At 37.4% G+C, this 26,319-nt stretch overlaps 1 protein-coding gene across 5 annotated transcripts; it reads left to right on the top strand.

Annotated features, from left to right (window-relative positions):
* The first annotated feature begins 3,613 nt into the window (after nt 1–3,613).
* Nucleotides 3,614–25,775, top strand: LOC145232035 (KH domain-containing RNA-binding protein QKI-like). 5 transcript variants are annotated; one of them, XM_080096531.1, is made up of 10 exons: nt 3,780–4,284; nt 6,632–7,234; nt 8,689–8,816; nt 9,729–9,845; nt 17,521–17,664; nt 18,105–18,189; nt 18,904–19,031; nt 19,261–19,405; nt 20,778–20,852; nt 23,389–25,775. In XM_080096531.1, exons 1-10 carry the CDS (start codon nt 3,915–3,917, stop codon nt 23,412–23,414), a joined length of 1,821 nt encoding a protein of 606 aa, XP_079952657.1. In that variant the 5' UTR covers nt 3,780–3,914; the 3' UTR covers nt 23,415–25,775. The 5 variants fall into 5 exon arrangements, with proteins under 5 accessions (XP_079952659.1, XP_079952657.1, XP_079952655.1 ...); XM_080096529.1 differs by having other exon boundaries at nt 3,853–4,284; nt 23,357–25,775; XM_080096532.1 differs by lacking the exon at nt 6,632–7,234 and having other exon boundaries at nt 3,853–4,284.
* Nucleotides 25,776–26,319: the final 544 nt, after the last annotated feature.

The following is a 26,319-nucleotide window of genomic DNA, read 5'->3' as shown; positions in this document are numbered from 1 at the left end:
CACTGCGCCTGAATGCCTGTAACGTGCTTTGGTCCGACAACCTTTATCGCTTACTTAGGGCGGTGTTGTGCATATACGTTTCACCGATTAGTCGACTTTGTAAATTTTGCACAGGTTTTTGTTTTGTTAAACTTTGCGCCATTTTTACATGTCTAAAACTTTGAAACATACCACAAATCGCACATAAAGTACTTTAATAGTTCTGGGAGCGTAGGCGCGAGCCAATTTGGCCGAGAATATAGTGTGGTTAAATTATCGAATTTGTAGTGAAGCCACGTTTACAGCATTTTGTCGTGTTAAAATTTGTGTCATTTTCCTGAAATTGATATGTAAGCGTTTTATACATCGAAAGGCGACTTTAAATCGGCGCGTAATGGCTACAGGTCGTGTCGAAAGCGACAATCGCAGGCAGACCTGTACAAGGCGGACATAAAGGCTCAACAAATTGCTTGCCACACAAGATAACCTTTGGAAAAAAATACGGGTCTGCAACAATTTATTCTATACGGGAACTGAAATACCAGCAAAGAGGCGAACCGGCTTCAATATAGGAGCCCTGGGGCTATCGTTGTGCTGGATTTGGCGTTTGGCAAAGCTGCTGCGTGGTGTTTGCTGGTGTTTACGCTTACAACGTTCCACGGCGCTCATCGTTTATTTTAACACAAACAGGACAAGATTAGAAGCCGTTGAAAGATGCGAGGCCGTGGAGTCTCAGGACGATGCTCGCTGAACGCCTGTGTCTAACAGGAATAAGATGCGCACACAGTTATTGTAAAGTAGAGTTTCATTTTTCACTGAAAGATAAAAAAACGTGGAAAGCTCAAATTATACATTTACAGTTTGCCTGAAAATGTGTTTTTAGGTTATTGTGTTGGCTAATGGCGAGCAGCTTTAGTGATTTCTATAAGGTAAGTTGTTTTAGAGCAAAAACTTTGTGCCTTCGTTGCGGTGCCGTATAGTCATGTGGCCGTGGATTAGTCAATACTTAATAATCATATTGTATTGTTGTAAACTTAGCAAGATTCATAGGCAAATAACCATAAGTCTAAATAAAGTTTCATAAGACATTTTTTCGGTTCTTAGGGCAAAGACTTTTCATGGCAAACGTGCGTGGAAGTTACAAAACTTTTTGATGAATAACTTATCTTTTATTCATTATGTTTACAACTCGAACAAAACAATTATCCGCTTTAAAGTATTTGTTTGCTGCTGTCCGTGCAACATTCAACGCCTAAGTTTACACGGGAAGTTCAACCTGCCAGAAGTAACGTTGCAAACTGAATTTCGCGCGCTGAGAGTTAAAATAGCAATTACCGTGAAATAATACCTGTGTGAAGTATTTGCCTCAACGTAATTAAATGTCTCGACTCCGTCTAGCTGTTAAATTCTGAGTGCCAAGAAGTCAATTTGTCGAGATTTAGCATTATAATTTTTAAACCGGTTTAATGTCTATTGGTTGGGTTGGTTTAAGGTTTATGTTTTGGTGTTTGTGGAAAAGAACTGTAAAAATAGTTCGAAATGTATTTTATAAGAAGTTAATTCGCCAAAATTTGGTTCTTTAGTTTAAGTGCTTTTGGCTTGTATGGTTCACTATTTTAAATGGTGGAAAATATGTATTGTTGGTTGTACGATACAGAATGTACACTGTCTTTAAAAGGTGTTTAAAAACAAGTTTGTTTCCCCGACTGTACGGACGCTAACAGAGATCTAAAAACTTTCCATTGTTTTTGGTGCAAACTACGCTTTGCCCAAACCTGCCAAATTAAAAAATCCTGGTGACAGACGAAACACCAACAGCCCAAGAAGCTATCCCGAAGCAACCAGTCGGTTTTTCTGTTTGCCTTTGCAACAGGCCAGGTATCGACTTTCAATCGTCAATCCAAAGCACTTACGCTCTGCCAACGTGCTGGGAGTTAGGAATTTGCTTTGCTGTCTCACTGTCTGTAATCCGACCCAACCCAGTGGTCGATCCCCCCTCAAACCCCGTTACGGCTCAGTTGCTAGGCAACCTGGGTGAAATAAGGGATGACCTCCTCCCCACAAAAAAGCAGTTTCGCTGAAAAAGAGACTCAACTTTTAAACCCTGGGCAATAGAATAGCGACATGATGAACCTAAATTTAACGGGTATTATAGTACATAGGCAACTTTGTTGAGCTAATTCGCAATTGTATTGTAATGTTTTCGACATAACCTGAAGTTCATAGGATTGAGTAATATGACTCATTACAGTGTTTATCTTTTGTGGGTGTTCAAAGGGAACAAAGATTGTTGAGTATAACTGTCCGCTTCAGGCAATTAATGTGGTAGGAAAATTGTTGTTTCGATAAACCATCCCAAGGTGTTGTTACCCTAAATTTTACATAAAAAACCATGCGTGATTAAAAGAACTACATTAAAAATCGTGTTTTTTCCTAAACATAACGGAAGTTGAATTCGTTGCCTAGGCAATATACAGCTTCTTACTAAGAGCTTAAAAACGCAATACTTAAACTGCATGAATGTGAACTGGTGTGCAGGTTTTTTTTTAAGGTTTGGTTTGGGTGACCGCTAAGTAGTTTTAAGAGACCGCAAGTGTTTCATTTAAATACCAAAACATAGCCATATTTGCTTAAATAGCCATTTTGGGAAACCGCTGGAGAAACCGAAACGGTCCCCCAAAACACCTTTAAAAAAACACTGCTGGTGTGAACTGTATTCTTTAAGATTGCATGAAACCACTCAGTATTATTCAACGAAAAGGAATTTGCCTTCGAGCAACCTTTGAATCTTGGCCGTGCAATCTGAGCTCGCTACAAATGATATCTTGGTATGATCACGATCCGGGTCACCAGTAGCTTTTGAAAGCTATTAAATACTGTGCCGACCCAGATAATTGCGTATAGTATAGTTGCTTCTCTCTTTTGGCAATTGTCCTCACCTAAATGGTTACTCTGGAATACCCCCCCCCCCCCGTGACTTACACGAACTCGTTATAGCGAATTGACGTGACCAGTAATGATTTCATATAAAGCATCTCGCCTAATTTCTCCAAAGCAATTTGTAGATCATGATCGCTGATGTTGGGATACATATATGCGTTTTAGGGCGGTCCTGGCCGACAAATTCAATTTTCTGATTAGATCTAAACCGGCTTTCGACACAGTACCTGGAAAAAGTGGAATAGATATCGCAGTGTATTTTTAAAGGTTGATCTGCATTGCAGTGTCAAGATCAACACGTGCAAGCATTTACGAACTTATATTTTGGCCGCCTTGTTTACTACTTATTCTGAGTCTTATATTTTTCTGCTACTTCCTGAGGCGATAAACCTTGACCTTGTTTATTTTAACAGCGCGGTAAGTGCGATGATAACGAAAACTCTCGCACGTATCGTATGATTAAGCGTGTGTTGATCCGCTGATTCGGGCTGGTTGTCATAACAACCGTTGCCCCTCTTCAGTCAAGCTCTATTGTCCGTACACTGCTTCGAAGTGACAGCTTTAAAACAAAATTTATTATAGAAATCATATCCACACTTTACTTTTTCGCATGTTATCTAAAAATATCTTACAGACTGAAACCAAAAAAAGAAGCCACATTTCTTAAAGGGCAGCTAAAATTAACTTTTGTTTTTTTGGTTTATTTTGTAGTGTTTTAGCCATCATTAACGTGTTCAGTATTAATCAATTCACTAACCGTGTCACGTGCTGGATTAGTCATCGATCACTAATCGACGCATCGAAGCCTCAAGTGTCTTGCTCAGGAACCACTGCTAATCTGCCAGATTCCGCTTTACTAACCGGTTGTGCCAAGCGCCCAACCAAATCCACCGGTCAAGATTGAGGCCATTCATCAAATACCCACCTACCCTTTGCAGTTACAATCTCTACCAGCGTCGTCCGCCCTTAACGGTTATCGCACCGACGAGCAACTCATGCATCCAGTGCAGTTGCAGCTCCTACCGCCTCCAGGCCAAAACCAGTCGCTTGTTCCGCCAAATCAAGCTATACCGCCGCAAGGACATTTACAGATCCAGTCACCGCCTCCAGCTCTTCCAAAGCCCCCTATAAACTTTCAGCAAACCCCGATGATCAGCCCACCTTCCAGCAGCACATCGCCATCATCTAGCAGCGGCATGAGCGCCTCTGGCGGCGGAAATCACTGTGTGAGTGGTGGGAACTTTAATGACGACGACAAGAAGATGAGAGACAAATGCTTGTATTTGAAACAGCTGCTGCAGGATAAAAAGCAGATCCAGAGTCTTCCTGGCTGCTTCATGCATGTGGACAGGATCTTGGACGAAGGTAAACATTTTGAATTTATATTGTTAAGTTTGCTAACTTCATTTTCTAGTATAAGCTACAATTTGGTTGTCGTTCAAAATTAAAAAATGAAATAGCAGCATACGCTTAAAGAGGCTCTAGCGCAGTGGTCGGCAACCGCCGGTCCGCGGCCCGGTACCGGTCCGCGAGAAGTTCGTTACCGGGCCGTATAATTTTTCAGGTTAAATGCTATGAACATTTTGCCCATGTATTTCGGGGATGATAAACTAATTTAAGCGTTTTTATTGCTAAATATTTGTAGTTTTTTTATGACCGGTCCGCGGTAAAATTTTCATTTGAAAAGCGGTCCGCAGTGCAAAAAAGGTTGCCGACCCCTGCTCTAACGAATAACGTTACCGCCTAATCAGGCATACACTAAAGTTTGGAACCCTCCATGCGGGAGTCATTGGCATATCTGCTTTATGAATAAGACATGGGCATGGGTGATGTAGTTGCACACAGCGACAGTTGTACGCGTTTTTCATTCTGTGCAAGTCCCTAAAGGCCAATAATCCTGACGTAATTGTGGTGTCGCTAGAGAGTTGTAAATACCTCAAGAAAGTCATTATCGTCGCGGCAGTCGCGTCTGAGGTCTCCGAAGACGACCCGCCGAGAATCGATTTTGGCACTCAGGCACCCGCTTAACAAGAGTCTTATTTACACCAACGGTGGCATGTATAAAGCATCGGCGGTTTGTAGAAACTATCGTCGACATATTTGACGTTGTCAACAACAACAAAAAAACTCAAAAGGAGTTTACCGAAATGCAATCAAACTAACATCTGTTATTCTGTTTTATGCTCTTGTAGGCTAATTTGTTATATTTTGGGTTTTTCGACGATTTCAAATTTATTTATGTCATCCTGAAAATAGGCTACCTACCAAGCGAAAAGCCTAATTTACTGATTTTACTTCACTGGGAGTCAAACGTATATAAAGCACTGATATTGCTTTTGTTCTTCACTGGCACAGCATGCGATTGTCCAAACCAATGGGTGGTCCTTGTACATATGCAGCTTTCCTTGTAACCACAGAACATGACTGTTATAAGTGCTTCTTGTTTTTGCAATTCGTTTGGACCGCAAGCACCATTGCACAAATTGACAGCCCAAGTATTTCTAGCAAGACTTCAGACTATATGAATGCATTGAGGCATGCATGAATTGTTGTATGATCACAAAATGTGACTTGAAAGCTATTTAAAGAGTTTTGTGTTTTTGAAAGGTGACAACAGAACAACTTGGGCCCATAAACCACATAAATGTTTGCGAAATGTTTTATGCGGCGCTAAACACAGCTTTTGTTAGAGTTCTATGTCTAATTTTGGTTTGTGAAATATGTGCTGACCACAGGAAACTTGAATAAAACCCGCAGGCGCTGGTACTATTGAATTTCGTTTAGCTTTTGCGGTTACCTTTCTGCATTAGAGTGAGCGCGAATACATGTTGAATGGTGGCAACTACATGATAATGCGGTTGCGAAATATCTCTTCTCAGTAGAGCGAAAAGTGGATAAAAGAGGCTTTAGTCAGTGCTGCGGTTAGCCGGAATGGAAATCTCTTTACTTTAATTTCGCAATTAAACCGTAGATCGCCGTGCGCAAAGCCAATTATTCACCGATCATAGCTGATTCTGTTTATATCCTAAGATTTAATCGAGACAGATTGTCTTAAAACTATTTTAATTTGCTTGCTTGGTGCTGGGTAATTGCTGTCACCGCATAAAGCGTCAAGGACCAATGCTTCAACGCTTTTAACTTTACCGAATCCCAAACTTGAACACATGTTGCACGTAAGTGGCATTTTGTTTCGCGCCGAAGGAGGGAACAACAGGTAGGCCAAGAGAAGTCAGCGCAGACAGTCTGTCCAGTCGAAAGGGAAATAGCACTCCCTGTCGCTGGCCCGCAAAATTCGTTCGTCGGAAAAAATGCCCGGCGCTGCGAACGGCTCTGCGCCACGAACCACCAATTTGTGTTGGTGGTTGTTTGCGCTCGGTCACACTCATACAGGACAGGAAGGTAGAACGCGAATAGCTCTCCGAGTGCTTTTCGATAGCTTTTGTTGTGGAGTTTCGTGCTGCTAACAGCGTACAAGGTCCTCGCAGTTGGTTGGAATTGGAACCAGAAAGGCTGAGTCGTTTGTAATGTAGTAGGTTACTATTAACTTTTTCACGTAGTATTGTGTTCCTTGTGTTTTGGTGGTGAGTTTAAAAAAAAAACTTTGACAGACGTTTTATAAACCAATCTAGGTCTTTGTAGTACAAATGCGCTCTTATAGTGCAAATGAGTGTACCTCTCAACTTCATTTGTTTGTTTGGGCGCACGAAAAGAGAAATTGTCAACCGCCATTGTGAGGTTCTTTGCGGCGTTCATGTAACGACGGACAGTTCAATAATATACATTTGTGGTTTGTGGTTTTGCCCGATAGACATTGACGTCTGTTTTTTCATTTTGCGGTTAAGGCTGTTTAGGGGAAAACACCTAGTAGCTAATGAACTAACTTCCGACAATGATAACACACTGCATTGGAAAATGATGAACATTGCCAATCTTCAGTCAATCTCGGACCTTGGCTTAAAGCTTGACAACTCGCAACAAAGACTCACTAGTCAATCCATGGTTAACCCACTAAACAGTATGCCGGTGACCAGCCTTCACCAAACTTACAACTTGCCTGGTGTTTCTGGTGCCACTACCCTTTCCCAGTATACCAATGGTGTCCAGTCACCCCTGGGGTCTGTAAATGGTAGCACAGGGTCATCAAATCTTATTGCATCAACAACAGTTGCTATGCTGCAAAGCTTGCCACAAAATTCGAACTTGGACAAAAAAACTAAAGAACGAGTCAATTATTTGCAACAGCTTTTAAAAGATAAAAAGCAATGCCAACTTTACCCAAGTATCTTTGTTCACGTTGAACGCTTGTTAGATGAAGGTAAGAACTTGTATGTGAATTCTATGTAAAATGCAACAAAGTGTTTGACTGTTATTGCCTATTGGATTTCTTCCCTCCATAGTTAAACTTTGCTGAAATGTGCATTAAAATGGAACCGAATTCCCCAGTTGCATTAAATATTAATGCTGTGTGGTGTGCTATTGTTTTAGGGAAAACTTGGCCAAATTGCTATTGTGTTGCTAAAACAAACATGAATTTAAACCTCAATATGTATGGTTTTGGTATAAATATTTCCCAAAATTGGCACCCTTATCATATAAAAACATATGCATATGCATGCCAGCTGTTTTCCCCATATGCACCAGTACTGAATGAATGGAATTGCAAATTCCACTGCACATTATTGTCATAGACTTAGATTGAGGAATCCTAATGATCTATTGGCCCATTGTATTGTCATCACTATTGGTGATCTTTAGAGCTTTTGCTTCATAAACCTGCCCACTCATTTCCTATGTGATGCAGTGAGGCACAATGATATCATATATACTGTAATGGAACCAAGTTATGTATAGCTTCTTAGTTGTTACTAATATTTCACATGTTATATTGTCCAGTGACAAATTTTCATTTACCCTGATGTAAGTTTTAAAAACATATATTTAAATGTATCTGATATCATAAGTTACAATTTTGTCAGTTTCAACAGTCCAAACCCCAAGGGAGCTATGACATTATATTGCTGCCTGACACTCATAACATATATCACATCTTGTGACTTAAGCATCAATAACCTTTGACCACTTTGATTACATTGGCAGTACTACAATGTCTGACAGAGCATCATATCACAGGTTCCCTAGGGAGTATGGTGTCAAATGAAAATAAAATCACACAGACTTCACCTTTAATGCATGAAATCACAATTAACAGAAACTGCTTCAAAAACACATTACAATTTACTCCGTTTAAAGTTTTTACACCTAATATGAGACATATGTTTCTTTTCATCAAACATTGTAATTTATGTAAATATGCTTTGCTACAGCAGTATTGACATTGTCAACATTGTCAAGTTACAAAAGTATTTTCTCACTATTTTCATTGGGTACAATAATGTTTTTACTAGTGTTTGCTATGACTTGAGTGGTTGTTTGCACCTGCCAAATAATTTGATTCACAGATACACACCTAATATATTTGCTCAAGTCTTTTATGGTGTTCCTGTGTGTACAAATCCATTGTCTTGGGGTCACCTGTTTGAGTAAATCTGTGTCACAAAAAATAATATGTTTCCAGACTGTCTACACTTCTCCATACTTCCTAATTTTATGAATAATACCTAAACAATCATAAGGCTTTAACATTACATCATAAATGATGAATACTTGAATACACTTATTCATCTTTCTGAGAAATTTGTAATTTCTTGAATCATTTACCCCATGAATTTTTAATTTTATTGTAGCACACATTACCACTTGTTTCTGCAGAAATTGTCAAAGTGAGATCGGTGTTGTTTCAAAACGGTGACAAGCAACCATTGGAGCTTCCACCCCCTCAAGGGCCCACAATAACCCTTACTGAAAAAGTGTACGTTCCAGTTAAGGATCATCCAGAGGTACATAATTTTTGTGGTGTATTTTACCAACTTGATCATACTTAGCAATGATTTTCAGCTGAATTAAAAAAAAACCTAAAATTTGATGCATATTTATTTTCAAAAGTCATTTAAACTAGGGTTAATTTAAATATTTTACTTCATGCTTATTTGTCAATGTGCTATCTGTATGGAATTTAAATAATATAACATTTACACTGGAATCAATAATGCACTGCAAGAAACTTGGCCCAAAGTGTGTGTGACTTGTTAAAATCTGTTATAAATCGTTAGTCTGTTCCCATAGGAAGTAGTGAGAGTTATCAGACAGCAATATAGCCTGTTCACTGTCTCTTATTTTCCTGTCTATCATTCAACACTTCCGTTCATTTTGTCACACTCTAGCATTCATAAACATATATAACTGTTAATCAATGGTGTAAGCTCCAATGGATTTGTTTAAAATCATATTAAATGTCTGACAAAGCATTACAAATATATGTGTAACTTCAACATTAGGCTAAAACTGTTTGAAAAATATTCTGAATGTTTAGTATTTTTTAATTCTTTTACCAATGGTATTTTTTTACTTGTAGCTTTCATGATGATTATGTATTCCTGTCAAAATTTTTTGTGTTTAAAACATACATTTTATTTTTTGACAACATAATTTTGTTGTAAACACTTCAAGCCATTGAATGATAAACTTAAAAAACTAAGTTTCTTGTTAATGAAAAACATGTTAACAAGCTCATATACTGGTATTAAGCATGGTCCTTCTTAACATAATTCTGTGACTGTTTAGAAATTGGCTGTGAGTGCAGTTTTTAATTAAACCCCCCACTGATTGATAGACCAAATTGCATTGACATCCAGACTATCTCTGGAATGTATGTGGTGTCCTATTAAGTGTTGATTAAATATGATTTGCAGTACAATTTTGTCGGGAGACTGCTGGGTCCCAGAGGACTGACAGCCAAGCAGTTGGAACAAGAAACGAAATGTAAGATCATGGTGCGTGGAAAGGGGTCAATGAGAGACAAGAAGAAGGTCAGTTGTTGCTTAAATGAATTCATGTTTTTATTTGATTAAACTGTTAATTCAATAGAACTCTCTTATGGAATGGTGCATGAAGTTTAGTAACGATTAATTGTGGTGTCCTAAACTTATTCCATGAATAGTAATTTTGCTATTAATGTTCATTGCTGGTTGAAAAAAAAGTTTTTATTTTAAACTGAAAAAAACATATTCTGGAAAAATTGTAATTGCTGTAATACCGCAGTTCATCCAAATAACCCCATTGACAAAAGAAAAAACTAAAAAATAACATCCAAATATGCATTCATCTGCATGTAATTTTTGTAATGTGGCTTTTTTACTGCTGTTTGTAGCGTATCTTTACATACAGCTGCTTGAGAAAAAACAGTGTGTCATTTGAAACTATTGTCTGCCTGGTAAAGCTTCAGTTGCGCGATCCAGTCATCGCAAAGGTGTAGGCGCGTCTTGCGTTTCCGGGCCGAGTCACCAAAGCATATTTGTAGCTATCGCGTTACATTACATCCCACGTCTCAACTGTTGTATGTGGTCATGCTACCAGCGCAATTGCTAGATTGCTGCGACGGACTAGCCATTTTCCAGCGCTAGCCAACTTCACATGCACGGCTTTGTGGAGAAAAACACTTTTGAAGTCTTGATGTTTACATTTATTTTTCCCCTAAACGATCTTTTTTGCGTATTTTGGCATGAATCCTTTAACGGTTTGTTAAGGAATCCTGACATGTGTATGTTAACTCGTTGCCAAATACTGCTGCTCTTTGACTCAACAGTAAGTGTGGTTATCATTACTGGCACCAGTCCAACTTGTAGAGCCTTATCGCCAAACCAAGCTTGTAGTGACTTACACAAATAGCGTGTGAATACGATAAGGACGTAATACATGCCAGATACGATGACATTCGGCAAGAGACAGCCTGAAACCACTTTAACTCCTAATCTAAGAAGTTATTTTGACCTATTAACAAGTCACATGTAATGAGTTGTACATAATACCGCACTGAGTCCTTTATTTTGAATATGAGTGTAAATCAATAGGAAGTGATGGTTAAATTCGCCGAATATTCTTGCAGATTGCGAAGTTTCACCGTACAACTGTAACTAGTACCTGCGTTAATTGAGCAAATAGGGTTACATACCGCTTCGCCTGACAAAGCGTTTCTCAACAAACGCGCTGCGAAACAGTTTGCTTTTGGGCCACTAAGCTACGTAATAGCTTACTTCAATAACAATTCAAACTTTAGAAAAACAAATTTGTGTTCCACAGCAAGCTTTTTTTTGTATTGTATTGTGTGAACTTTAATTTTGGACATAAAAGCGGGACATAACAGCAGTAAACCAGCAAAAAAACTTTGGCAAAAATTGGTTGATTGAAATTAAATATGTCACAATACTTAAATACAATGCAAATTTGTGCCACAAAAAGCCATAAATAAGGACAGTTTTTTTACGTGGATAAAATAGATGGACGAAGAAATTTCAAACACATCTTATCTGGGCCACACAGAAAAAAGGTTAAGAAACCCTAGTTATCTGTTCAGTAGGATTGTCATAAACTCTATCATTAATGTGGAACGTAAGCCTGTTGAATGAAACCCTGTCCTGGCGATTTTTGGGGCGTTTAGAGCGTGTGATTTCAGCGCAATTATTCCGAAACAGGGCGTCCATAATAACAGCCGCGCTCCGCTCATTGTGATGTCACAAGCCATTAGAGCCCAGTCGCGAATCGGCAAATGACCTAGCGCCGATGCTAAGCAAACATCTTGTGTAGGAATTATCACCTAGCGAGGCGCGAAAACGACCAAGTGTTTTTTGAGGACACGAAAGACTTTAGGACCAAACAACATTCCTGTTGATAGCTCTTGGCTGTCACTCTTTGCATTTGCGGTGATAGTTAAATGTTGATGTCGAAATCGAACTTACATTTTGCACAGTATAGGCTATATCTCTCACGAAAATTTTTGTGCCAATTTCTTACTTGCGTAGTTGTCGGCTTGTCAATTTTAACTGGGCTTGGAAAAAGATTAGGATGCTAGCTACACCTTTAACAGGGTCTAACGATGTTCAATCAAACTACAATGTCTTACTTTGTACTATTTCATAGCTCCAAACAATTTAATTTAATTCAAGTCTAAATGTTTTACTGTGTACCTATTTTTTGCACCCATTCCTTTTTTCCAGTAATACTCATATTTGTTGTGACCATACCATAGCAGTCAACAACTTGTTTCAGTTAGTACGTCACGATTTCACGTCACAATACATCGGCGCCAGTTCCTAACGTAGTAAATAGCATTCCAGGCCAAACCACAATGTCAAGTTTGGAACTTATGATTGGTGTGCGACGCGTGTGCGAGACACGCTGAGCTGTCCTGTCAGACACGATGCAGCGAATCGGAAACGCCCTGTCCTTGCGCTTTCATACTCTTCTAACCGGCAAGTTGTTTGTTCCGAAAAAACTACGTCGTTGTAATGTTTTCAGTACGGAAAGAAGGCGTATTGAGTGCTGGTGTCACAGATGTTAAATTTTGTGTGTGGTGTCACTGTAGTACTGATATGGTATAGTTAGATGCGCTTAAACCAAGGTTTCACCAACCAAGGCCAGAAGCTTGGGTTTACGTTCAATATTACGGCTTGTAGGTTTACAGAAAGTTACGACAAATTTAATTTTCAGGTCTGCAGGTGGTTTCTTTCTTCTGTATTGACTTTGTTAAAAATTTAAGGAATTTGCAATCACAAATCTAGCACCCGATCTGACAAACTACAGCAACATATTGCAACAATCCATTACTTGATTATGATTTCAAAGTTTTGTAACGTTTAAATTAAAATTGTACCTTCAAATTTTGTGCTTTAAAAAATATCTTTTTACCCGTGGTAAAATTATGTTAACAATGAAAAGGCTGAACAGGCGTTTCGTTCACCGGGTTGCAAAGGCTTTTATGTGGAACAAAACATAATTTAACGTAAATCTGTGTTAAGATAATAACAGAAGACATTACAACTTGTTTGAAAAATCTCAATTTCGCTGTCAAATTGTGTTGGTAATAATCCGCTTAAAATCGGATTTCCAATCGTTTGTAATCCTAAAGCAAAATCCATGTTTACACAGAAGATCGCATATTATCTGTAATCTTCTGAACAAATCTGTCATTGAAATCGCTTCGCACACGACATAATATCGTAAATAACACTGTTATCGGAATCTACATAGCATTTACACATACGTGGCATATTGTAGAAGCACCTCTTAATATTAATAAACGTCAACTGAGGAGAATTAAGGGCCAGTTCCATTAGTGTGGACGGAGAATTTTAAAGGATAATCCAAGCTTGGTTCTAACCCCTGTTTCCATTTTGCTTGGCGTAAAAGATTGGTGCATAGCATTAACATCAATGGGGCCGCGTGATTACTCATAGCTATGTGGTTATGACTTTTTGTGCTGTTACTTGAACTTTGAAACCAAATCAGATTCTATTTGATTAAGAGCGACCGAGAATGCCCACATGGAAGAAATATATATCGTTTAAGACTATTTCTTAGATGATTCTGATTAGGAAGCACTGTTGCCTCTTCAATTATTCTTTGAAACCTTTTTACAACTTTTGGATGAGAATCCTCGTTTGGCACCTTTAAATAAAAAAAAAATAACTGTAAAATCCAGTTACGTAATTAACCATTTAATCCAAAAATACGACAAAAATAATAAGGTTTGAATCTACTGCATAGCATGTTGTTGACAGGTTCATTTTATTCAGATAAGGAATTTTGGAACCAAACATGAAATTGGAAATGTTTTTTATTTTCTAAGGGCATGTAAATATGCAATTTGGCGCCTTGAGTCGTGTCTTGTGGTGTGTTCCATGTCCTACATGTTTAGGATATGCGCAAGCATATAGGAATGTGATTTCTTATGTTTCATCGAAACCGCTGGTATCATCACGTGTAACACGAACTCAAAATGACTTTCGTTTTTCTCCATTAAATCGCTCTTTACGGCATCACAAGCTGTAACCCTACTACTCTCAAAATCTTTAACTACATCATGATGCTTAAAAAACTTCCTACCAGTCCAAATTAGACTCCTATCGTAAATTTGAATGTCTCCAAAGATGCCATTGTCCAATGGGAACGTATTTATAGCCCTGGTATCACCACGCTGATACTGTATATTAATCGGAAATTTTAACCTTGGTTGATCTTATATTTGTGTCGAAACAAGAAAAAAGAAACACTAGATTTGTATTTCAATTGTTTTTGGGGACTATAATTCGTGTATTTGGGCATGTCCTTCAAAAAATAAACTTGAAACTTTTTGGACATGTCATCAAAAACATGGACGTAAAAAGGGTCATAAATTTACATCAAAATGTATACAGATGGCTTTTTCATCTGATCAGATCTATCAAATGTGCTTCCTTTTTTCGGTATGCAACCAACTTGGCATTGTGTTTGACCGCCGACCTGTTACAACAGCACCTTGTCGTGACATTAATGCATTATTCAGACGAAAATGTGCGTTTTGATCCTGCTAAAAGCGATTATCAAGGTGCTGCAAAATTTGTAGTCCAAATGATATTTTTTTTATGCTCAGGATTTCGACAGAATCGATTTTACTGACAGATTTGGTTATTATGTGCCATGTTGTTTTCAATCAGCGAAGAGGTAATAAAAGGCAAAAGCGGCTGAGACTTTCACAAGACCCCGACGGTTTAAGGCCAAATGTCTGCAACAACTGTAAATCAACAAATCAATAGCGCACGGTTTTAGATTCGAGGCTGTCAATGTTTTTTGCAAAGAACCTTTTGACAAATTAAGAATTTCTCCCAAATTTCACATTTAGTAACAACTTTACCGTGCATATAACCTTTCTGTTTTTCTTAATTTGGCCTTTTTTAAAGGTTACGTGTATTTTAGAATTCATGTAAAAATATTAAAACGTTTTAAGTACGCGACGAGATAGTGTCAGTTTTTGGGGCGATTTGAAAATTCGTTTTTACGCCGTTTCAGACAAACAAAACCCGAAGAATAATTTAATCAAAAACGCAACTACCAGAGTACTTGTGTATAAGAATACATGATGTAGACGTGTCAACAATCACTGTTGTCATCATCCGTAACTGTTGTATGCTTTTGATTAAATTACTCTTCAAGTCCGTGTATGGTGTTCCAAAACCTATAGATATTATAGAGTTTAAATTTCTAACAAACGTCTATTAAAGGTCGTCACATTTGAAATGACATCATGTTGTTAAGCGCTCACTGTGACGTACACATTGTGACGTCACCATACCAACAGCGTCACAAATCTATTTGTCCATAATCTGCAAATAGTCGAAAGTGCCATATGTTTTCACATTAAAGCTTTGAAAGCGCTTAAGAAATGAAGGAAAACGATTGTCGATGGTCATTAGGATTTCTGTGTTTGGACTGGTCAGTGAGTGTTGCGTTTGCAAATCCGAAATTCATCGACCAGTTGACATTTTCAATCACTTGAAATGGTTGACTGGTTGGTTTTGATATCGCAAATAGCTCTGTGACCTGCTTTCAAAACGTAACCCAGACGTTTTCGCCAAGTGTTTCATACCGTTTAAATTACAAAACTAAAACAAAATGATTAATTTATTTTTTGTCAAAATTTGATTCTTGCGCACATAGTCCTAAAAACTTTTTTATAAGTGTTGTAGACTAAACCCAAAATTTTATGGTTTTATTTATTAAACACAATCGTATAATAAAAATGGTCCAAACATAGCATTACCATTACAAAAAGCTCGTTAGGAAACCACATTGTTGGACTTGAAACCGTTTATGAAAATTTGGACAATACGACAAAAAATCTGGATGCATACTTTCAGGTTTTTTTTAAGGTTTGGTTTGGGTGACCGCTAAGTAGTTTTAAGAGACCGCAAGTGTTTCATTTAAATACCAAAAACTGTAGTTGTAGTTGCAAGTCCAAATTTTGGGAAAGCGCTGGAGAAATCAAAACACCTTAAAAAAACACTGCATACTTTACATACGCGTAAATGCCTAGTAAAACGGACCTTGATTGCTTTTGACATCTCACACGCCCGTTCATCGCATTACAAACAAATCGTTCGCAGACAAATCGGTTTATCTTGCGTGGTTGCTCGTCAAGGAATTTCACGGCTTTGTGTGGTTCGATAAGCCGTAGTTAATCTCATAGTTGACAGGCCTTTTGCGTTTTGTGTCCTAACAATTAACTTGTCGAAGTTTGCTTTGATTCCACGTATGAGCCTGATCATTTTTGTCCGCGAAACATTTGTTTGTGGTTTGCAGAGCTTGTGGTGGCGCAAAATTACTTATAGTTACATGTTTTCATCGTCTTTGCGGCCAAAAAACGTTGCAGTGTCGTGTGGAAATATACGCCAAAATTTGGAAATTGAATTAAATTATTTTTTTGGTACCAATCAGGTTGAATTTACAGCAATGGGATTTTATTTAAAAATGAGGCACATAGCAATGTGGTTGTGTGCACTGTGTCAATGTATACTTAAACACATACAACTGAACACAGTTGATCTGGATCAGCTAAAATGTTTCGCCACATTTTACCACCAACTTAACCATTTGATATCGTACAAAACTACAGCTGGTAGGCTTAATGACCCCCAAACAGATCGATGGGGGTTAGAATGCCGCCCTTAAGCTGTACTTCGGCGAACGCAGCTGCAGTTTGCACAAAAACTAGTAGGTTTTTTTCTTCGCAAAGTGCCTTCCAGCACCCTTGCAGACAATTAACTGATTCCAGATCAATTACACTTGCGTTGTGGCGTCGCTGTTAGCTCCGACCTCAATTGGCCACTTGGGCTGTGACGTCAGAAACACCCCCTGATTTCGGACCGCCGCTCGTTTCTTGGGCACTGATACGCTCCGCCGGCAAAACACAAAGGCGCTGAGTTGTTGGCTTTTTTCCCTCTCAAGTAGGGTGCGGATTCCCTAAGCTAAAATCGGGGGCACCGCCGGATTCGTTTTAATTAGTGACGACAAAAGGAGACAAAGACAAATCCCTGTCTATTGTCTTGCGGAGTGTTTTGTTTTGTTTCCGATTAGTTGACAATCCTCTGTGTTTGTTGACTGTCACATAGTTTTGTATTGAAACTAGCGTTTGAGTCGTTTCTGCAGCGACGCGGCCGAGTCTGTACATGATTTCAAACTTGCGCGTTCTATTTGTTTCACAATCGCACTGGTTCGTCCAATCACAGCCTTCCACGTGCATTAACCGCAAACAGCAAAAAGCCTACTGAAAACACTCAAACGCGCCGTTGTGCCTTACCGCAGGACTATGAAAGTTTCAATGGTTTTCATATTGGTTGGCAAAGCGAAGGACCTGACACGAATTATAGTGTTTGCAATTGGATTAGCCTTGACATCGTTTCTTGCCACCGAATCTGCTGTTTAGCTTTGGGATTAAATGCGCGCCTTGAACAATTTCTGTGTCATGCCCACTGGCAATTGGCGTAAAGGCCACTATTGGTGTTACTGCTCACACTTTAGTTGTGTAACATACCAATGGTAAATTTGCTGGACCTAATATGCTTCTACAAATGCGCTTTGGCACTGTATTTTTTCTCCACAGATGTGTTACAAATATTTTGCCCCACCTAAAAAAATTTCAAGCGTGACAATTTGTTTAATTTTTTTAAATAGGAAGACATCAATAGAGGAAAGCCTAATTGGGAGCACCTGAGTGATGAGCTTCATGTCCTTATAACTGTAGAAGATACTGAAAACCGTGCTCGTGTGAAGATGGATAGAGCAATAAATGAAATCAAGAAGCTCCTTATTCCCACAGTAAGCAATCTCAAAATTGAATGTCTAAAAGACGTGTTTGTCTTAAAATGCATAACAAAAATGGTGTTGAAATACCAATTAAGAAGTTTTTTGCATTATGCCTTGTACCACACCTTGCAAGCATTAAAGTTAGTCACTACTGAGCTTTAAAAATCCCTACTTGCCGAAAATCCTTATCTGCTTTTCCACTCAGCTTGCCTTTCCTTATCTTTGCATAAACGGGCAGGTGGAATATTTGCTTGAAAACACGTCATGCATAAAAAATTGATGTCATCAATAAATTATGCCTGAGCAACGCAATCTGTTATTTAGGCAAAACCCTGAAAATTTTCTTGTCTTTTTGTATTGAAATGAGCGGAGTGTCCTTTGGCTCCGGGGGTCCCCTGGTACGAATGTGATTGCTGCTGTAAACCGATGAATAAATCATGAATTTCTTGCAGGAAGGGGAAGATGAATTGAAAAAGAAACAACTGATGGAATTGGCGATCATTAACGGAACATACAGAGATTATTCGACGGTTCCAGGTAGGCATTAAAATGCTTGCTAAACATGCATTACATCATTAAATAAGCTATTGCTGCCAGGCCTAATATATAAACGAGTATTGCTCTTCCAGCAGTTTTACTTCTAAATACATTACATTATATTGTATCAAAACTTTTTGTCCAAAATACTCCTCAAACAGAACTTTTTTATGTTTAATGGCAATCATTTTTTGTTATGCAAAAAGTTCTGAAAAAAAATGAAAGAGAAAATTTAAGAGTGAGTATTATTTATTACTGTACTTAAGTATGCTTTTATTACTAGCTACACAGTACTACGGCTTTTCCTGTCTACATGTAAAATTGCATTAAGTGAGTTTGTTTGAAAATTCGTCCTTGACAAGCATGTGTGAAATCCAGCTAAATAATTAATGAGCATAAGGGGAGACTGGTAACCCTAACATGCCTTGCTGACAGACACGCAATCACCACAAATGCATGTTTCCACAATCAATGTTGTGTAAAAAGTTTTGACATAAATACATCCAAAATGGGGACTTTAAAGACCCAAGGGGCCAAGGGGCCAAGGGAAGAAGATAAGTTGAGAGAGATATTGTAAATTTGTAACCAGATATAAAAGTTACTGAGACCTCGCATAAAAATTTAGTCTTGTCTTTGTAACATTTTCCATTTTGACTGAAATTTTTTATAAAAATCAATTGTAATTTTACTACTATGATTCTTTTTGTTTTTTAGGTCAACCAAAGCTTGTTGCATCCCCGCAAGTCCTTCAAGGCCCAACTGCATTAAGAGCCCCTACTCAAGGACAGCCTCCTTTGATGGGTTTCAACAATCCATTTATATCACGCCTTCCCAATGGACAGGTTTTGGATTTTTTTACACATTTACACAAGCCTAAAGCCAAAAAATTGAACCATTTTTTCCCAATTACATACAATTTTCATAAAATTTCACATAAAATTAAAAAATTTTTGTATCGTGGTAAAGTCATTTTTTCTGCAGCATCCTTACTTTAAATGTTAATTGTAGCAAACTCATGTCAGCTAATGAATGCTGTTTTTACCCATGTTTTAATTTGTATTTTGCATTCAGCATATTGTGTCCAATGGAATCACGCCAGGCCCCCAAGTTCTTGCTCCCAGCGATGGGTCTTTGTTGTATTATACCCCGCTGGAATATCCACACTCCACCATTGCTCCCTTGGAATACAGCCTAGTGGATCCAAGCAACATTATAGGTATGTTGTGTTAGTTGGCACTTACTGTTTTTAATGCTTCAAATACCCCTTTACTATGTGGAGTATTTAATTTTTTATCCTCTATATTTTTTCTTTTTTTTAATTATGTTGTTTTGGTTTTGCTGATGCAAAATTAAAACTATTTTAACGTGATTTTGCATATTCACCATCAATTATTGTTAACATTTTTTTAGCACAAATAAATCAATTGAGTTTTCTAGGTAAATATTTTCAACTGTGCACAATCAAAACCAAAATAACATTACCAAAAAAAAAAAAAGAAATCTAGAAATAATTCATTGCAAAGTGCCAAAATATTTTGAGGGGTTGGGAGGGTCAAAATGCATTGCACACATTTTTGTTTTTGTTAGGAGAATTTTCCTTGCTAGTCCGTGCAAAGATTGTTTTCTTGGTAAGGGTAAAGAATGCCCAACATTCTTGCACGCCAATTTTACGTTGGGGCTTTGTAGTTTTCTGCATGGCTAGGGAGGAGCAAAATAATTACCCATACAGCTCTGCACTTAAATCCGCTGATGCTGCAAAACCGATTGCCCTGTCTTCCATCTATGTTAGCTTAGTGGCTTAACATAGCTGACTTGTGATGTAATTACTGTTCAACTACATTCCTTAGCCCCGGGGCCTTTTTTGCTCCACTTTTTTTGCTTAAAGAGGTTTACTTTCAGCGATTTTTTTGCTGGCTTATACCACCGTGCTTAGTTGTAATGTACTACAGATTAAACTTTTTATTTGTACCTTAAAACTTACTTTTTTGCAATTCAGTTTTGGTTTTGGTGTGTGTTGTTGATTGTAAATATAAATAAAAAAGTGTTATTATTTTTCATAGTTTTGGGCCATTTTTTTAAATCCCAAGAGCCAACTGGCCACGCCCAATTTTACACTTATTTAAACACCAAAAACATATAGTTTTTATTTAGTTTCCAAAAATCCCTTTTTTGTTTTTTAGGTAAAGCCCATCTGCACATGTGAAATGGAGCAGATTCAGCGATGCAGTTTTTAGTGAATTCTTTTACTCTGCTTGTTATGCATTTATTTGTACTTGTCATTGGACTACCTCAATTGCAAATAGTAACAAGCAACTTCCAAACGATAGTAGCCCACAAAGTCTGCCACTAAACCCTTTTATTGAACAAACAATAATATTAAAATACCTCAGTGTAAAATGTGTCTTGTATTCACAATTCAGCACATCGCTTTACAGAACCTGGGCTGTATTGGTACCTTGTAACCATTTTCCTGACATAAGTTCAGTAAAATCCCTGTATTTAGAGCTCTTGGCCAATTTGGCAACCTTGTTGGTGCTAGTGTACATGTTCCCACCATAACATAACATGCTTATATTTTCCAAATGCAGGCAATTCACAAGGAAGTGCTAAAGTAATAAGACCAACAGCTGCACCTAGGGTACACCCGTACCAAAGGCCTGCAGGTAATACATAGCACCCTAACTCTCCTAATCTCGTTCTTCTTTCAAGGTGTTTAATAGGTCCTACAGGATGCGTGTATGTTCTGAGCATCTCACCGACCGCTTGTGTAGTTTTTTTGTTATTTTGAGCCTTGTGTATAGTTTGGCCAGCTAGATGTTTCATATGATTTTGCATTTACCCCTTTTTTGTTGCTTTTTGTTTCTCTTGCCATCTGCTAAGGAAATGTTCCAATGCACTAAAACCCTCTGGTACTGCCTATTGTATTTTTATTATGTTACTGCAGTTGCCAAGTGTAAATAGTCCAATCCCGAAATGCAGTTATGTAACTAATGTAGTTCAGTATTTTTAGCTTTGAAATGGAACAAAAATTATGGTAAAGAACAAATTAGTTTGTTGTTTCCGCAAACACTATACTGCTAGAATGTTTTTGAAACAAATTATAGATGTATATAGCTGTTGGGATTCTAAGCCATCCATTTTACAGTGATTACCAGTGTAAATGACACAGATTATGTTGACTGCACATATTTTACCATCTTGACTATTTGTTCTATTTAATGTTCATTGTTGCCCCATTTGTAATTCAACACATAGTGGTTTATACGCGCATAAACCCGTCCACCAATGCCCATTCGTCTCAGGGCTTGCTTTTCCAATACTAAAATATAACCTTTGTATTTGTAAATCCCAGACCTCCAAGGCACCACTAATAACCCTTTTAATTCTATCACCTCATTTCAACATTGCTTTCGTTTTTTGAAAGAATTTTCAGAGTTTATATTTTTTCAGAGTGCGTCAAGGTTTATAGCTATGTGTCATCAAACCCTTTGTTTATGTTCATACATATATGTGCTTGCTTGTGTTTTTTGCGGTGCCTAATTTGTTATTGTGTAAATGCCTTACGCCGTCCACATCAATGCTGCAAGTGTAACACTATTGTACATGCATTTGTCCATTGTGGCAGTTTTATGTCCAATCCATTGTAGTCATTTCTGAAATGTGATGGAGAGTAGACATAGAACAATATTACCCACTGAGCAATTCTCTAAATGAGATATGCAAAATCATAGAAAAAAAGTTTTATGAACAAAAACTTATTGCTGCGGCCATTTTTTTATGTTCCATTGTTGCATAAAGTGCCTGAAGTATTGTTCTTTTACATACTATATGCTTCATATCATATTGCAATGTGCTATATATATATATACCCTATGTAAATAAATTCCAGAGTCAAAAAGTGGCACGGTATAAATTGATAGAAGAGTAATGAGAAACAAAAGTTACTGCCAAATATTTAAAGTGCCATGCCACAACTAAACGGTGTCTTGCTTTAATACTAACTGTGTTAGATTTTTTTCAAATACTCACATTAAACAATGAAGCACTTGCCCTAATCATTGTCCTTGCATGCGTGATGTGCTTTCAGTACAACCATCAATGTATAGTTTTTATCGCTTGTTCAACTACTTGTGACATTTGGGACATACATTTTTCTAAAAAATCTGTCCCTGCAACAAACTCGCATGTTTACTTGTACCAAGTGGCAAAACTAATTTGCAATGCTCAACTTGTTTGTGTTCCTGAATTTGTGTCATAAATGTGTTTTTCTACATTTCTTGGTGTAACCTATTACCGCTATGCTTAAGCATATGCATTTAGACTTACCCTATAGAGTATTATTTGTTTTTTTGAAATTTTGTTGCCTGCTTTTTATCACATAGCATAAAGTTTTCTAGTTTGTATTTAATGGACATATTTTTTACATAAAATTGAGTTGGAGAATTTGTTCCACTCTGTTTTTATACTTAACCAACAGTTGTGGCAATACCTAAAAGTTTTAAAACCTTGCATCTTATGTAAACTATCAGTTATAATTCTTCCGTCAATTCGAATTTGACCTTTTCAAGTGATAAACATGCCCCAAGGCCAAATTTGCTGTTCAATTGCACACCTTGCTATGTCCGTATACATAGCTTGGTTACAATATTTGGCCATCTGAGCTAAATGCTGGTTTTTGGTGTTTGCCAATTTAGAACACAATGTGTACAAAATAGTGCTACTATCATTTTGGTTAATCTGTGTTGCATGCTGCTTTTGATTGCCACAACTGTCATACGATTAGTTATATACTGCACACCCACTTGCTTTCCTCTAAGGAGGGCATTGTACTTTGTAGTCGTTAGTTGGGCATGTCAAAACCAATGTTAGCCTGTGCTTTTTAACTCATATTTTAATTCAATGTGATAATTCTGTAACCACCTACTTGACTGCCTGTATCAACAACTGTAACTAGTTGCTTACCTTAAAACTGATGATGTGATTACTAATCATCTCATTTTATGACTTGTTTTTTTTTCTTTCACTCTATCCCACCCCTTTCAAACACAATACTCCTCATTTAAAACAAACAAAAACACATAAAAAATCCTTTGTCCTACCAACATTTCATCTCATTTACTATCCTGACATAAAACCCACACAACCCTTACATTGATTACAACCACAGGCAACTAACCATTGTGCAATGGTGTTGTGCAGATACAAACCTTCCGAGCATTGCATGATGTAGTTGCGCAATAACCCAACAGTGAATTTGCCTGTTCGACCTCAACCAAGAGTTCTACCATTTGGATGATTTTCGTTGTGACATCTGTATGCTGGATGTTGCGCTTTGAATTTTTTATACTAACTTCACCGTTCGTGTCTTTAAGAAATCTGTATTGTTTCTTGTATTTTATGAAGTCTATTGCGTTTAAAGTTGAGTGCATGTAGCCACGTCCTTTTTACCTGATATCAAATCTATTTTGTAAATCATAGACCGCTGTAACCAAAAGTATCATAAAACGTATAATTTGATGACCATTTGTCAAACCAAATCTCCAGATTAATTCACACACATAACAATAGCACTGTCAACAACACATAAACACAATTTCTTACCCCCACATACCCCATGAACCCTTTACCCCCTGCAGTTGCGGTTCTGCCATCATTTTGGTTGTGGTTGGTGCTTCCTAACAACAAACTAACAACCCCCTCGAGAACGAGCATGCCTACAAAGCAACAATGAACGATGTGGTGTACCACACGGCACTTTAACACCAGGCGTAACCTACAGGCAAGGTTATGTGTAACCCTTTGTGTTAATTACCGAGTTTACAGAGACATGAGGAATGTTGTTTATTGGTAGCTGCAGTTTGTTAGTTTTGTGTAAAACCGTATTTGGGTAATCGGTAGTAAACGTTTCTAATGAAGTTTAAAAGATTTTTTACTTTATCAAGGTTTGTTCAAAATTTTACCCACTGATTTATTTCTTGTAGCAATTTTGTAGAAAACGAATACCTTTTTGTTTAGGACTGCATTGTACAGTCTGTATTTACCTAATAATCGAATTGCTGTCAGGCAATATTGCTTAAAATCATTATTTAATTGCAAGATTATGCCAACAAGCATACCAAAGTTGATAACCAAGAGGAACAAAACCATAGCAAATTACACTTGCCGATAAAGGCTGTTTTGTCTTTAACCATGTCATTATTTTGTGTTTTACCTTTTGTTTTTATACAAGTGCCTTTTCACTTAACCATGTTCTTCTATTCATCTTTATTGTGAGTGCTTAAAGTTTCATAAAGTGATCATGTGTGTTATTTTGGTGTGTGCTCATTTCTGGCAAAGGACTTGGCCATTTTTGGGTTCGAAAAATGTACAAATCATATTTTGAAGTCAAACTCTTTAGAACTGAAAAAGGAATGTGTTAAGATTTTAAGTTGTATAGCTTCCTGCAAATTGTGATAAACTTTGTAAGCATCCAAAATCGGAACAGTCCTTTTCCTAAGAATCAAATGAGCAAGTCATTTTTTCTTGTTGTTTGCATTAGAAAGTGAACCAGAAAGTAATGTTATAATGGCATTTCAGTCCCATGTTCCATTCAGCCACTTACAACAAGAAAGTTTTTTCAATAGTAAGTGCCTTACTTTTTTGCAGACCTAAAACGATCAACTTCTTGTAAATCATTTCCCAATTCTCTTAACCTAAAGTCATCCCAATTTCACACAGGTGCTCATTTTGTTCAAGTGTTGTTTAATTACCCACTGAAGTTTATAGTGTTGTCCCTTTTTTACGCATTGTCATATAGAGTTATATACATATAGATAAATGTATATGTATGTTATCAAAAGAAACCATTTCTTACACACTGAGTTACCAAATCAACCACAATCCCATTTTCTGTACACATTATTTTCTCGTTTGTCATTGCATTTGCAGACTGCCAATGCCAACTCTTGCCCAACAAAATGAAAAAAATCGTCATTTAGGACTTAAAAACTGCAACTACCTGAGTAACAATATTACACATAGTATTTTTTGGACAAAAAAGTAATTAATAGTCGTAACCTGGGTTTACTTGCTTTGACAGTATTTCCATTGTTTTCTTTTTGAATAAAAATTACCTTTGTAGAAAACGTCTGTCAGTCATTTGAAATAACACAACCCATGACACTTTGTGTGCTCCCAGTATAACCTGAATTTTTCTACACTACTCAAGAGTATTTACACTACCTGGTGTGTGTTTGTAGCAATTGCTTCTGTCGTTGTGTTTGTGTGTACAGACTAACTAACAAATTGTTGTTGTCACTAATTGCGGGTGCAGTCTTGCATGCATCTCAACTTTTTCTGGCTGATAAGCCGTAGTCACCTTAGACTTGTTGTATGTAGCCAGAAATAGGTTTACTGTTTTGACTAATATCCTTCATTGATTGGAAGATAATGATGTTAACCTGCTTGTTACATGTGAAGCATCGTGGATATAATGCCATGATCATTACCTACAATATGTTGCTGTACATACATGTAATCGTGTTCCATGGTAGTGCAAACAACACTTTTGTTTTTTGCCGAATGTAATAAATCATCACTGCTATTAATTTTGATTGTAACTTGTGCAGTATTCACTAACCAGTTTTTTCTGCTTCCATTCTAATACCACTTTTTGTCACTTTGGTTGCCAACGTCTAACCTTATTGCAGGCTCAATTCCTAACACATTAGTGGATTGATCAGTAAGTTTTGCTTAAACGTGCTAGAAATAATAGAGAAGATGGTCCCAGACCTATGGTTGCATTAATAACAGTTTTAAATTTAAAATTTGAGAACAAAATGATCAAGCAATTCAAAAAGAGCGCAAGATGGTTTAAAATCTTCAAAATCAAAATATGCAATGTCCACCTAAAAAGCCCGAGCTTCTATGAAGATAACCAAATTTTGGTTAACTTGATTATGGATACATTGTTGAAAATTAGATTTATTTCTATGTCAAGTAAGTATTGGTCTGCCAATTTAAACAACTTCAATTAAAATTTGAGCTCTGTCCAGAAGGCTTTTTTCCTAAAGTTTGTTGTGTACAAAGTGTTTTTGATAACGACACTGGGCGGGAAACTGCGCAAGTTAAATGGTAAGTTGTTCTGGAACA

The sequence above is a fragment of the Phallusia mammillata genome, chromosome 6 (genome assembly GCF_965637545.1).
Source record: "Phallusia mammillata chromosome 6, kaPhaMamm4.hap1.1, whole genome shotgun sequence".
NCBI lineage: Eukaryota > Metazoa > Chordata > Ascidiacea > Phlebobranchia > Ascidiidae > Phallusia > Phallusia mammillata.
Note: the sequence above shows the minus strand (reverse complement) of the source record. Positions and strands in the feature narration are given on the sequence as shown.